This window comes from Gavialis gangeticus, unplaced genomic scaffold (assembly GCF_001723915.1).
Source record: "Gavialis gangeticus isolate Ggan-Ray unplaced genomic scaffold, GavGan_comp1, whole genome shotgun sequence".
NCBI lineage: Eukaryota > Metazoa > Chordata > Crocodylia > Gavialidae > Gavialis > Gavialis gangeticus.
This window is the reverse complement of record NW_017728981.1, coordinates 294,622-307,328: the sequence shown is the minus strand read 5'-3', so window position 1 is coordinate 307,328 and position 12,707 is coordinate 294,622. Positions and strand designations below refer to the sequence as shown.

Here is a 12,707-nt window from a genome sequence, read left to right as displayed (position 1 = left end):
AAGACTACGTGGCCAAAGTGGCCAGCTACAGCAATGTAGCTTGTTGCTACAGCAACATAGTGTCTCTTGTAGATGCACACCTAGTAAATTTTAATTGATTAATTTTTAATAATCTGAAGTTTATTTCTTTTTTGAAGCCTTGCATAAGCTCTTATTAACCATTATAATGTCATTAGAGACATTAGCTACGCTTTAAAAGGATCTATAGAGGCAGTGGAGCATTAACTGCTTTTACAAGCAACTGATGTATACTTAGGATAGAATTTTTAGAAGTGCCTCAGTGACTAAGAAGAACTTGAAGGGCACATATCCACAAGGGGCCAGCAGGGGAGATTATGCTTAGAGGCAACCAGCATGGGTTCATTAGAGGCAGGTCCTGTCAGACCAACCTGGTGGCCTTCTACGACCAGGTCACCAAATCCTTAGATGCAGGGGTAGCAGTGGACATAGTCTTCCTGGACTTTCAGAAGGCCTTCGATACTGTCTCTCACCCCATTCTCATTAAGAAACTGGGGGATTGTGGTGTTGAAACCCACACAGTCAGATGGGTCACCAATGGGCTGGAGGGCCACACCCAGAGAGTGGTGGTGGACAGGTCATTTTCAGCCTGGAGGGATGTGGGCAGTGGGGTCCCCGCAGGGCTCGGTCCTCGGGCCTGCACTGTTCAACGTCTTCATCAGTGACTTGGACGAGGGGGTAAAAAGCACCCTGTTCAAATTTGCTGATGACACTAAGATGTGGGGGGGAAGTGGGCACACTAGAAGGGAGGAATAGGCTGCAATTGGACCTGGACAGGTTACAGGGGTGGGCGGATGAGAACAGGATAGGTTTTAACACTGACAAGTGCAAGGTGATGCACCTGGGGAGGAAGAACTGGCACCATACCTACAGGCTGGGGAACTCCCTTCTCGTCAGTGCAGAGGCAGAAAAGGATCTTGGAGTCGTCATTCATGCCAAAATGAACATGGGCCGGCAGTGTGGGGACGCGGTCAGGAAGGCCAACCGCACCTTGTCATCATCCACAGATGCATCTCGAGCACATCCAAGGAGGTGATCCTCCCCCTCTATGCAGCACTGGTCAAGCCGCAGCTGGAGTACTGTGTCCAGTTCTGGGCGCCGCACTTCAGGAGGGATGTGGACAACATGGAGAGGGTCCAGAGGAGGGCCACTCGCATGATCAGGGGGCAGCAGGGCAGGCCCTACAAGGAAAGGCTATGGGACCTGAACCTGTTCAGCCTCCACAAGAGAAGGCTGAGGGGGATCTAGTGGCCTGTTACAAATTAGTCAGAGGGGACCAGCAGGCATTGGGGGAGTCCCTGTTCCCCCGAGCACTACCAGGAGTGACTAGAAATAATGGTCACATTAATGGTAAGCTGGCAGAGGGTAAATTCAGACTAGACATCAGGAGGCGCTACTTCACTGTCAGGGTGGCTAGGATCTAAAACCAGCTTCCAAGCGAAGTGGTGCAGGCTCCTACCCTGGGGGTTTTAAGACAAGGCTAGATGAACACCTTGCTGGGGTCGTTTGACCCCAGTACTCTTTCCTGCCATGGCAGGGGGTCGGACTAGATGATCTGCTCAGGTCCCTTCTGACCCTACCAACTATGAAACTATGAAGTCTCATTGACATTCCCTGGGTCACTTTGGCTCCTTAGTGCCAAAGTTACCTTTGAAGATGGTACTCTTTTGGAAATGATACTGTATTTAGGGATGTTGTGAACTGCAAGTGTATGCATTTCCAGGTCATTTCTATGCAGAATGTTTCTTGTTTCGATGGAGAGTTCTGAGTAACAGTCTGAAATGCTATCTTGCCTTCCAGGGTCTGTTTCTTCATGTGATGCTTTCCTGAGTTTATTTCAGAATCATGGGCTTAAACCTGAAGCAATTTGTCCATGTGCCACATCTCCAGAAGCAATGACTGTAGCAATTCGGAGGTATGGGAATATGTAGCATCTCGTTAAACTACATCTGTATTTAAAAGGACACTGCCCAATTAAAAATGTTTCTAAAATCATTTCCTTATCTATACTGTGAATGGTAAGTCTTTGATTTAAAAACCAAGCTTCTTATAGTTCATTTTTGCTTCAGCTCAAGGCTGAAATTAGTTTAGTTTCCTTTTGTTTTTGTTTTTTTGTATAGGTTTCAGCCAGTTTCATTTTTAGGTCCTTGAGGAAGATTCTTTGAAAACTCTTCCTAAGGAATTAAAAAAAAATATCTTAAGCTTTGTCAACGCATATTTTACTGAGTCTAAATATTTAGCTTGTACAAGACCAGCCTTGTCTCTTTAAATAGTCATACTGTATGTTTTCCATGTGCAGTGAGTCACTCTCTTAATATGTGTTTACATGCATCCAGTGTTCTTCACTGACTTCAGTGGAGCTTGCGAGGTTGGGCACATGCTCACAGGAATCAGGGCCTTGAATGGTCCCCTCTTAGGTATGAGAGCCTTTGGTATTTCCCCAACCTTGCTGTTGTGGGGCTATATGTGTATATCTGCAGTGGTATTTGCTCCTCTCTGCAGCAAGCAGAGCAGCAGTGACCCAATCCCAGAGCTGGCACATCAGCAGATTAAGCTGATGACAGGGTAGAAGAGGTGCTACAGAAGGCTGATTACCAGCTCCTCTGGCACTCAAGCCACAGACCGGTATGGTTCTCCCAAGCAGTAGCCTCCACTTCTGTCCTGAAAATTAATTTAGTTAATGAAGGCTTTCAGAAATGTGAATCCCCTTGTGTTGCTGTGATGCTATGCATTTCCTATCAAGGTCTAATAATATTTCTAAGGATGATTTAGCTTACTAGTCTGTTTCCTTCTAAGGCCTGGTGTCCCTGGGGCACCGTTACCTGGAAGAGCCATCCTGTCCATGAACGGGCTGAGTTACAGCGTAATCCGTGTAAACACAGAAGACAAAAACTCTGCTCTCACTGTGCAGGATGTTGGCCACGTGATGCCTGGAGGTAAGAGCGTATGGGTGCCCTCTCGTTCCATAAACATTCTTCAGGGGACAGCAAGGACACAGCAGTGACAGCACAGGACTAGGGATGTTATCTCAGTTCCCAGAATAGGTCGAAGAGGCTCAGACTTGGCTTCCCATATTGGTCCTGCTGCTGTCTTAAGTGGCGGGGACAGCTTTTAATCTCTCCACATCTTATCTTATCCATCTGTAAAACGGACGGATTTCCCTACCATAGTCACAGTGGGTGTAGGCTTAGCAGTGGTCAAGCACTGTGGACCCTTGCGGGAAAGGCCATGTCTCAGTAGCAGCCTTTTTCTTAGTTTACTCCTAACAGCCAGGCATCTTGCCCAAGCACATCAGCTTGATAACTGAGCATACTTCAGCTGCCTGCTGTTGCATACCTGAACATGTGGCACACCTTGTTGCGAAACCCTTGATTTCAAGAGGAAGATTCCAGTGATGTGTCTGGACGTGTTCAGCTCCAGCATCCGGAGACTTGAGTCCCTAGTCGCATTTTCATAAAATACTTATTATCCCTCTCACTTAACTGTGTCAGGCAGTGTTCTAAAAAAGGGCCCCTGCGCCCTTTTAAAGAAGTTCTACAGTTGTGTGCGCTTTGCTTTAGGAATGATGTGCATAGTGAAACCTGATGGGCCGCCCCAGCTCTGTAAAACGGACGAGATTGGTGAAATCTGCGTTAGCCTCCGAGCAGGAGGGATGATGTATTATGGACTGGCTGGGGTGACAAAGAACACATTTGAGGTACGTATGTGTGGCACATCTTGCCTTCTCTCTTGTTGAAGTTCATCAGCTGCGTTCAGTGTGGAATTGACCTTACTGCAGAATCTTCTAATTTCTGTAACAGCCAAGACAGCATTAATGTTTGGGCTTTGGACACATGGGGAAGTCTTGCCTGGAAGGCTAATTGCAATTAGCAAAAAGGAGAGCAGACAATGCCTAATGTTTCTCACTGCTGAGGAATAATAGAGGAAGCTTCTTCTGCAGATAAATGAGCAGCAGGTGCTTTGCATTGACTGTGCTCCAGTTCATAACAGATAGTTTGCCAGTAGAGTCCTCACATGCATGGTCTAGCCAGGCTTGTGCTACTGAGTGATTTTTTTTTCTCTCCTAATTAATGCCAGTGGCAGGTTTGTGTAAGTGAAGACTGCTGCAGGGAAACACTGTACTGGAGGGTGGTACTTTGCAGAAGGAAACCTGGTAGCAGACGGGAATTTATTTTGCAGTTTTACTTACATCTAGCTTAATCTTTGTGGTAGTGCAAGCTGGGGAATATTTCTTTGTAGCCTAGATTGAGACTGTGTTATCTTTAAGTTCTCTCCTTCTCTTTCAGGTCATCCCTGTGAATTCGGCTGGTTCTCCAGTGGGTGATGTGCCATTTGTCCGCTCAGGCTTGCTGGGGTTTGTTGGGCCTGTACGTCATGTTGCCTTTGTGCTTGTATTGGAGGTTTTATTCACTGTTCATGATTACAGCTGCAAATAGTGCAGAGCAGTTGAGGACAGAAGTAAATTGTTTAAAACTGTTGTTCTGGATGTGAATGACTGACTGAGCAGGTCGATTCCCACCTGCTCAATCTTAGTTTAATTTGGAATATTAGATCAAAATGTACTCTTGAAGAACAGAATCTAAAAAGATTCCTTTTACAGTTATTTAGGAAAATGCTTTAAGTCTAACAGCTGGAGTGTATGGATATAGTTGTTAAAGATGGTTAAGCCTACAAAAGCATCTGAGAAATGTGTGTAATTATTTGCTGATATCTTTCACCCCTTAGGGTAGCTTGGTGTTTGTGGTTGGAAAAATGGATGGATTGCTGACAGTTAGTGGACGCAGACACAATGCTGATGACATTGTAGCAACTGGGTTGGCTGTTGAATCAATAAAGACAGTCTACAGAGGAAGGTTAGTGAGATGAAACCTCTTTCTCTTCCCACTGCAAATAACACATGATCAGGCAATTACATTACGATCCGTCTGTTTTTTCTAAGGGTAACTGGGTTCATTTGGGCCCTCTTGTAGCAAGTGTGTCTTTGAATATCCAGTCTCACTAGTAGTTGGCCCATCAAGCCTGAGTATCTTGTCTGACAGGAATCTGTTTCAGCTAGAGGAAAAGAGGTGTCAGAAAACACTGTGCAGGGAGCTGCAGGATAACCAGCCCTGTGGAGTCTTCCCTTCTGCCCCCCATTGTTAACTGCTGACTCTTGTCCTGCCACAGGCAGGTTTTTATCCCTTTCCCAATGAATTTTGTTTTCTTTAACATTGACATTGCATAAAATTTTCTAAAGGCCTGAAAGGACTTGGGAGCCTGAGTTTCAGTGACTGCTGGTGGGATTTAGGTTCTTAGGGCAAAAATTTCAAAGATGCCTATTATACCCATGTCAGTTTAGCACTTTATTATGGACTGGAATAGAAATTGGATGGCTAGAGTGGAAAAGGAAGCTGCTGGGAAGAATACAGAAGCTGCTCCACAGAGTGGGATGGTTGACTTTCTCTGGCCAGTCAAACTTTCTGCTCCACCTCCTGGTGGCATCTCTTTTCTCCACCCTTGGAGCTTCTGAAGCTGTGTTCTCTTCTGCTAGCATGTAGTGTGTGTCCCTCTCTTTGGCTCTTCAGAACCTGAGCATTTCCAGGAGGTGGCATGGGAAGTCCTGTCAATGCCTTTCTCTCCCTTCAGGATTGCTGTATTCTCAGTCTCTGTGTTTTATGATGAGCGGATTGTGGTGGTGGCAGAACAGCGGCCAGATGCTTCTGAGGAGGACAGTTTCCAGTGGATGAGTCGAGTGCTGCAGGTGAGAGCCAAGCTGTTTTGCTGGGTGAGGTGTGGCTCCCTTCAGCATGGGAATAGCCAGGTGGCACAGGCATATGCCAGACAGAGCCTGGCATCTGTCATCACACTTTCTCAGGCAGCAAGAAGCCAGGTCATTGACAGAGTGGCAAGCGGGGTGTCTGGTGTGGATGGGCTCTTTGGACCAGATGTCCTGGGGGTCCTGAATAGACAGACGTGGAACATGGCATAACTCCTAATAGGAGTGGGTCAGTGTTAACTGGACCCAAAGGCAGGCACCCAGGTACTAGCATGCTGACACTGCGTTCTGCCTTTCTCCGTGTTGTTTACAGCACAGCAACACGGTTTACCACCCCGGCAAGGTCTTCAGGCATGTTGCTGAAACAGAAGGGGGGTGACTTCCTCCCTCTGGTCAGGAGATGCTTGCCAGAGCTCCAAGGGGCAGCAAGGAGGCTTCTTTCAGGCATCTGTTTATAGATGCATGTTAAACCAAGCAAACAGCCAGATGCTGTTGCTCGTGACAGCTTTATGCTAACTTTGCCCAGCACATGTTGGTGGACCTGTGAGTCAGTGGTGTTGTGTCCTGGTTTATTTTTGAGAGAGAAATTCTTGTTGTAATTTGCATTCTACTAGACCAGGATCCGGCTGTGCTAGATGATGTTGCAAACAGGGCAGAAAGGATCTGACAAACACAGGAGCATCTGTTAACATCCAGTATGAGCAACTTTCTCTCCCTTCTCTAGGCAATTGACAGCATTCACCAAGTCGGTATATATTGCCTTGCTCTGGTACCAGCCAACACGTTGCCAAAAACTCCTCTTGGAGGGATCCATATCTCTCAAACCAAACAGCACTTTTTGGAGGGTTCACTGCACCCCTGTAACATCCTCATGTGCCCGCACACGTGTGTGACCAACTTGCCAAAACCCAGGCAGAAACAACCAGGTAATGCAGAGCTGCTGCTTGCTATCGGGAACGCTGGCCAGCAAGGGGTAAATGATGGAGTTCGTTGCCTCAGGCCTGGGAAATTAGTCTGATGTCTTTGCAAGGGAAGCATGAGTTAATCACTGTTCTTGCTGCTGGGGACCTCCCAGCCTGCCATCCTGGGCTTTCAGGCCGTTCTTTGATGCCTCTGTTGCTCAGGAGCTGATTTCAAATCCTACTCTAGCAGAGACTTGTGATTGATGGGTAAGAAGCACCTGAAAGTTGAGGAGTTGGCTAAAAACCCTTCTGCATCTCTAAGGCTCCCTTCATCTGTTGCCATGGCAGTCAAATGCTGAGAGGAGCCTTGCCCTGTGGAGCAGCCTTCTATTCCGGAGCCCAGGCCTTGCCGCCTACCAGAGGCTGTGACTCCAGGCCACTGAACTGTCCCCTCGTATCTTGGCTTACAGACTGATTGTGGACAGTCAGTGCACCACAGAGCCTCTTTCACAGAGTTCCCTAATCAGAGTAGCCCCAGGGCTGAGTTTTTTTGTCTCCGCTGTAGTGCCTGAGAATCACTGGGATATTTCCAGTTTCTTGCTGACTGACCTGCCTGCTCCTCAGGCATTTTCCTCAGCAGTGAAATCACAGAGTATCTCTTCATGGAGGAAAACTAACACAAAGGATCGCCAAGGGCTTTATAAACCTCACAGATTAACTTTCCTTTGTTGGTGGAGCATTACATTTTTGGCTAGCCTCAGTTGTCAGGTGGGAGAAACTTGAATCTTTCCCAAGGTAAAATTACTTGCTCAAAGCCAGTAGTGAGTCACTGGCAGAGCCAGGAGCCCTCACAGCCTCTTCTTACCTTAATCAATAGCTTGTACCACTGCACAGTAAAATATGAAATACTTGCATTGCCTGCTTCACCAAGTCTGTGCTGTTTCTCTTTGTCAACAGGTGTTGGCCCTGCTTCTGTGCTGGTGGGGAACCTGGTTGCTGGGAAGCGCATTGCTCAGGCCTCTGGGAGAGACCTTGGACAAATAGAAGACAACGATCTGGTTAAAAAGGTAAATCTCTGCAGCCAGACAATAGTCGTGGGCAGTGAGTGGGGAAGAATCTTGTCCCACAGCTGTGTAAATGCAGTGAGCAGTGGTGTAAGGCATGCAGAAGTGTCCTTCTGGGAGTACAAGTGCTGGCACTCGCAACTTCCTTTTGTTGCAGCACCAGTTCCTGACGGAGGTGTTACAGTGGAGAGCTCAAGCAACCCCTGACCACCCGCTCTTCCTTCTGCTAAATGCCAAGGTACATGTCAGGGAGTTTTCTGTCTAGCCCACAGGCTGGCTGGGCGGTGACTGTATTTAACGACAGATGTGGGGGCACAGGCAGTGGGGTTCATGTTCATTGTCCCTCTCTGGTTGCTTTATCTATGGGTGAAAAGGACAAGATGTGGGAATTTTCATTGTGTTCACAAGATGAACATAACACTTAACCATTGTCTGGAGTTGGCAGCCCACGTGCCACTGTGATGCGTGCCCTTGGAGTGTGCTTTGTCAGCAAGCTGTGTAGCATGGCTTCTGGAATAAGAACTTGCTCAATAGGCTTCCTGGAAGTTGGCATTTCCAAGGAGCAGGCCTAGTGTAAGGCAGTAGATAATGGGCCACCAGGTGTCTGCAGCCTGTTCACGGTGGCTAATGGTACAGGTTGATTTTATGACAACTTCCATGCTGTCTTTCTGCTGCCACCCTGTGCTGCACTAGCTCTTGTTCAGCATGTTCCTCTCTTGCCTGTCAAGGGAACCATAGTGTGCACAGCCACCTGCGTCCAGCTGCACAAACGAGCAGAGAGAATTGCATCACTGCTGTGCGACAAGGGACATCTCAATGCAGGAGACAACGTGGTGCTGCTCTATCCTCCTGGTAAGGATGCTGTAGAACTGGCCAGAATCCCCACGTGGAAATGAAGTGTAGCCAGGACAAAACCTTAAGCACCGAGCTGTGTGTGGGCATCAGCGTTCTCGGGGCTCTCTGCATGTGTTGTTTGAAAATACGCTTGTGACAACTGGATCCAGTCAACTTGGGGGTTGTCCTTTCACTGGGGAACCACCAGGTCCTGACTGCCTGCCTAGGTGTTGTCAAGTACTGAGATACCACCCCTCTGGGTGCCGTGCACCCACTGGTGGCTGCACTGCATCCCTGAGTAGTGTCACGGAAGCTGGCAGGATGGCTGGCTGGACTGGGCTTGTTGCCACCACCTTTGTGACTGAACAGGAAGTGGGAGCTCCCCTGGGGACCCTGTTCTCGTGGCTACTCTGTGGCTGAGGGCACAGAATACTGTGTGTTTGCCCCTTGTGGCCGGTAATTCACAGCTGCCTGTTACTGAGGACCACATGTTCCACACAGATGAAAGGGGCTGTCCCCTTGACCTGGCTGTTTCTCTTCACACTGCTGGGAGCTTTGTGGGCTGGCTTCTGCCTCTGCCTGTTTGACTCTCAGTAGACATTGTTCCATGCAGTGCCCAATTCCACTTGGTTCTTTATTCCAGTGGTGCCCAACCTTTTTCCCGGGCAGGCCGGATGGGCAGTTCCTGATCTGGCTGATGGTCCCAATCTGGTGCCCAGAGAGGGTGGGGGGCAGCTCAGCTCCAATCCAGTCAAGGGGGGAGGAAGGGAAGGGTGGCTCCAAACCAGCCATGTGGCAGGGAGGGAAGGAGGGGGAGTGGCCCAGCCCCTAACCAGCTGCACAGGGGGGTGGGAGCATGGTCTGGCCCCATATTGGCTGTACAGGGAGAGAGGGGATACAGCCTGGCTCTGAACCAACTGTGCGGTTGCTTGGAAATTTAGCATGGGAGGTGACAGTATTTCCACTGCTCCACCACCAAAATTCCCAATACATGGGCTGTCCTGCAGGCCAGATGCCATGGCTCTGGTTTTCCTCTGTGGGCGTGGTTTCCTTCGCTTTCTTGGTCCCTCCACACCTTCTCCGTATTGTTCACAACTGTGTTTGTGGACTCTGGGGCTGCAGACAGGGTTGGGAGGTGTGTGCAGCACACACCATTAAGAACTGTAACTGCAATTCTGGGGGAGAGGTTAGTGTCACAGCAGTGTCCACCAGCACTTATGTCCTTGCAGGCATTGAGCTGATTGCTGCCTTCTACGGCTGTTTGTACACTGGGTGTGTTCCTGTGACCGTTCGACCACCTCATGCTCAGAACCTTGCTGCCACTCTGCCCACTGTGCGAATGATCGTAGATGTGAGTACTGGAGATTGGAGCCCAGGGTTCAGCACAGGGCCTTTGCACCTGGGCAGCAAGAGAATAGTCCCTCCTGGCTGTTTAAAGATCCAGTGCTGCTGTCCTTGGCTGTGTGTATTAGACAGTCCTGCCTCTCCCTCTTACGGGGTGACACAGGCAGAACATGCAGTAGCGAGAGGGAGTAACATCGTGACTTGCCTCATGTTACTGCCCATTGATCCCTGTCAGCACTACACCTGAATGGGAGGCAGGCAGGTGCCACCTCCATGTTCCCTTGTAGTGACAGCGGCTAGCTGAGGTTGATTTTGTATTCTCACATGGCTGCGGAAGAAAAGCTCTGGGCAAAATGCAGCTGTGTGTAACACCCTTCCCAGATGGTGTGGATGTCTTACTGAGGTCATGTGTATTATAGTCCAAGCCTGGGGGGTCTTGACTCAGCAGTGTTGTGTGGGAGAAGCCAAGAAAGGTAGTGAGAGACCAGAGGGGGACTGGCTGTGAAAAGGCATCAACTGAACATCACTAGGACTTTCAGTTATGGAGATTGTTTGTTTGTTACACCTTTAGCAAATATTTATCTGTTTCTGTAGGTCAGCAAAGCTGCCTGCATTCTCACGACTCAAACATTAATGAGACTGCTGAAGTCCAGAGAGGCAGCTGCTGCTGTGGATGTGAAAACCTGGCCAACCATCATTGACACAGGTGACAGCTTCTCTGTGCCACATCTCTTGGATCAGAGTTTCAAAGCCCTGTAAAGGGAGTTTCGGTGACTCAGGGGGACACTGCCAGCTCAGATGCTACATGGTAACTGTTTGGGGAGGCGGGGAAGCATTTGAATATTGAGAGAGAATATCCTAGAGACAGACCATAGTTTGACTGCACAATCTGTGACCTTTGTATCTGCAAAAAGTAGCGTATGCAGGGGCTCCATTTGGAGAAGTGTGGCATTTTTCACATGACCCACGCTGGCCTGGGGTAGTGAAAGGGAAACAAGAAGGCCTAGAAGCGGTTCAGTGCTAAGAGCCTTGTAACTACTTGTTCCTTCCAACCAGAGAGAGGTTTTCAAAATCACTGACCAATCAGAAGGGAAAAATCTGTTAAATCAGATACTGGGGAGAACTACAGCTGCAAAGTATGTGCTCATGTGCCTTGTGCTCATGCAGCTCTGTCTTTTATTGTCAGGAAGGAAAGATAGGAAAAGGTAGTTGTTCTTTGTAGCCTCTTTGGCCTGTAATTACTGAATGTTTCTGAATTTGAGTGAAGAACAGTAAATACAAGGCTGGGATGATTTTTTTTCTATAATCTGAGCCATGTCTGGCACTTTGAGTTCTAATCCCTTGTTCTGCAGCTGCTGAGCTTCATGTGGAACTTGGGTAAAATTAAATTTGTTTGATGTCAGTGGCCTCAGAGTATGCTTCCATGTCAGTCAGCCCTGCCTGGCCCCCATCTGGCCTGCTTTGCAGAGAGGACAGGGATGAAATGACCCAGGAGAATTGTAAAGTCTCAGTTATGTTCAAGTGTTTGATTAAGTGCTTCATACACCTGTCGCATCTCTCCCTGCTGGGTCTCGCAGTGGTACCAGAGTGATTTACAAAATGGTCTCAGGCCAGGCACACAGACTCACATAAAAGGAAATTCTAACCTTTCTGCCTGAGAACAGTTTTCGTTATGAGAAAGCTTTGGCACAGTGACAGTCTATCCTGTCCCATAGTCAGCCACCAGGATGGCTCACTCCTGTTCTGCTCCTCTCACCCCCGTTGGAAGTTCCAGCATCCCCAAGAATCCCAATTTGACCCAGGCATAAGCTACATCTTTGTTTCTTACTCACACAGATGACTTGCCCAGGAAGCGGCTACCTCAGATCTATAAACCACCCACACCAGAAATGCTGGCGTACCTGGATTTTAGCGTGTCCACAACAGGCATGCTCACAGGGGTGAAGGTATAGTAACACCGCGTTGGAGCCTTTTCTTTCTCTGACTCTGCAGGATAAGAGGGAAGGACTGGGGGTGTTGTTTTTTTCAGATTTAATTTGAAAGTTTGCCATACTTCCCCCCCGCCCCAGACAAACTGGGGTGAAATAAAGTATGTGCTCATGAAGCAGCTCTGTCTTGTGCTGCCATAGAGGAAAACTGGGCTCAGAAGTGTTTTCAAGGATTCCTGTTGTCTGGGTTGGTAGAGAATCCCTGTTTGTGGACAACAGGGAATGCTGCTGGGAATACTGTGCAGTGCTTACTAATGAGCCATTGTAATCACACTCGCTGTACTGCACTGAGGCGAATAGTGCTGGGGATTGACCACAGAGAGCTTAGATGCACACTGTATTTACAGCAGTGGAATGAGTCTTCACATCAGTGTAAAAAAGTAGCAGACAAATGGTACTCAGCGCTACCTTGGTGTAACTTATTTGAATCTGATGTAAATTCTTATTTGAATCTTAGTACCCTAAGAAAAATCACAGGTAAAACTATAAGAGTGTGCGTTAAACAAGTGTAGGTGTTGTGTGCCTGCAGCTTCACCCAAGGCAAACAGGCTACATTGTTCTCCCATCACCTGATAGAGCGCTACTCCACCAGCAGCATCCCACATGCAGCTAGCCCAGGATTGCTGCTTGTCTGTCCATTCTGGAGCCTGGTGTCATTTATATCAGTGTACAAAACACGAATAAATCTACACCAGTATAAATGCATCATGTGTTCAGGTTCAGAGGGGAGGAAACAGAAGCAGAAGTCAAGGCCCGAGGCTCTGCTAGGGGCTGCTGAGTACAGCTAGCTGCTGGGGGATGT

The 12,707-nt window shown here is 48.2% G+C and overlaps 1 protein-coding gene across 1 annotated transcript in view; it reads left to right on the top strand.

Moving 5' to 3' along the window:
* Window positions 1-12,707, top strand: part of DIP2B (disco interacting protein 2 homolog B) — a 69,035-nt gene that overhangs the window by 37,525 nt on the left and 18,803 nt on the right. Inside the window, exons 16-28 of the mRNA XM_019511157.1 lie at window positions 1,819-1,933; window positions 2,815-2,954; window positions 3,579-3,715; window positions 4,305-4,385; window positions 4,744-4,871; window positions 5,644-5,758; window positions 6,498-6,699; window positions 7,633-7,742; window positions 7,897-7,977; window positions 8,468-8,591; window positions 9,803-9,924; window positions 10,512-10,623; window positions 11,754-11,863. Of these exons, the coding sequence (XP_019366702.1) occupies window positions 1,819-1,933; window positions 2,815-2,954; window positions 3,579-3,715; window positions 4,305-4,385; window positions 4,744-4,871; window positions 5,644-5,758; window positions 6,498-6,699; window positions 7,633-7,742; window positions 7,897-7,977; window positions 8,468-8,591; window positions 9,803-9,924; window positions 10,512-10,623; window positions 11,754-11,863 (1,577 nt within the window). The remainder of the gene's footprint in view (window positions 1-1,818; window positions 1,934-2,814; window positions 2,955-3,578; window positions 3,716-4,304; window positions 4,386-4,743; window positions 4,872-5,643; window positions 5,759-6,497; window positions 6,700-7,632; window positions 7,743-7,896; window positions 7,978-8,467; window positions 8,592-9,802; window positions 9,925-10,511; window positions 10,624-11,753; window positions 11,864-12,707) is intronic.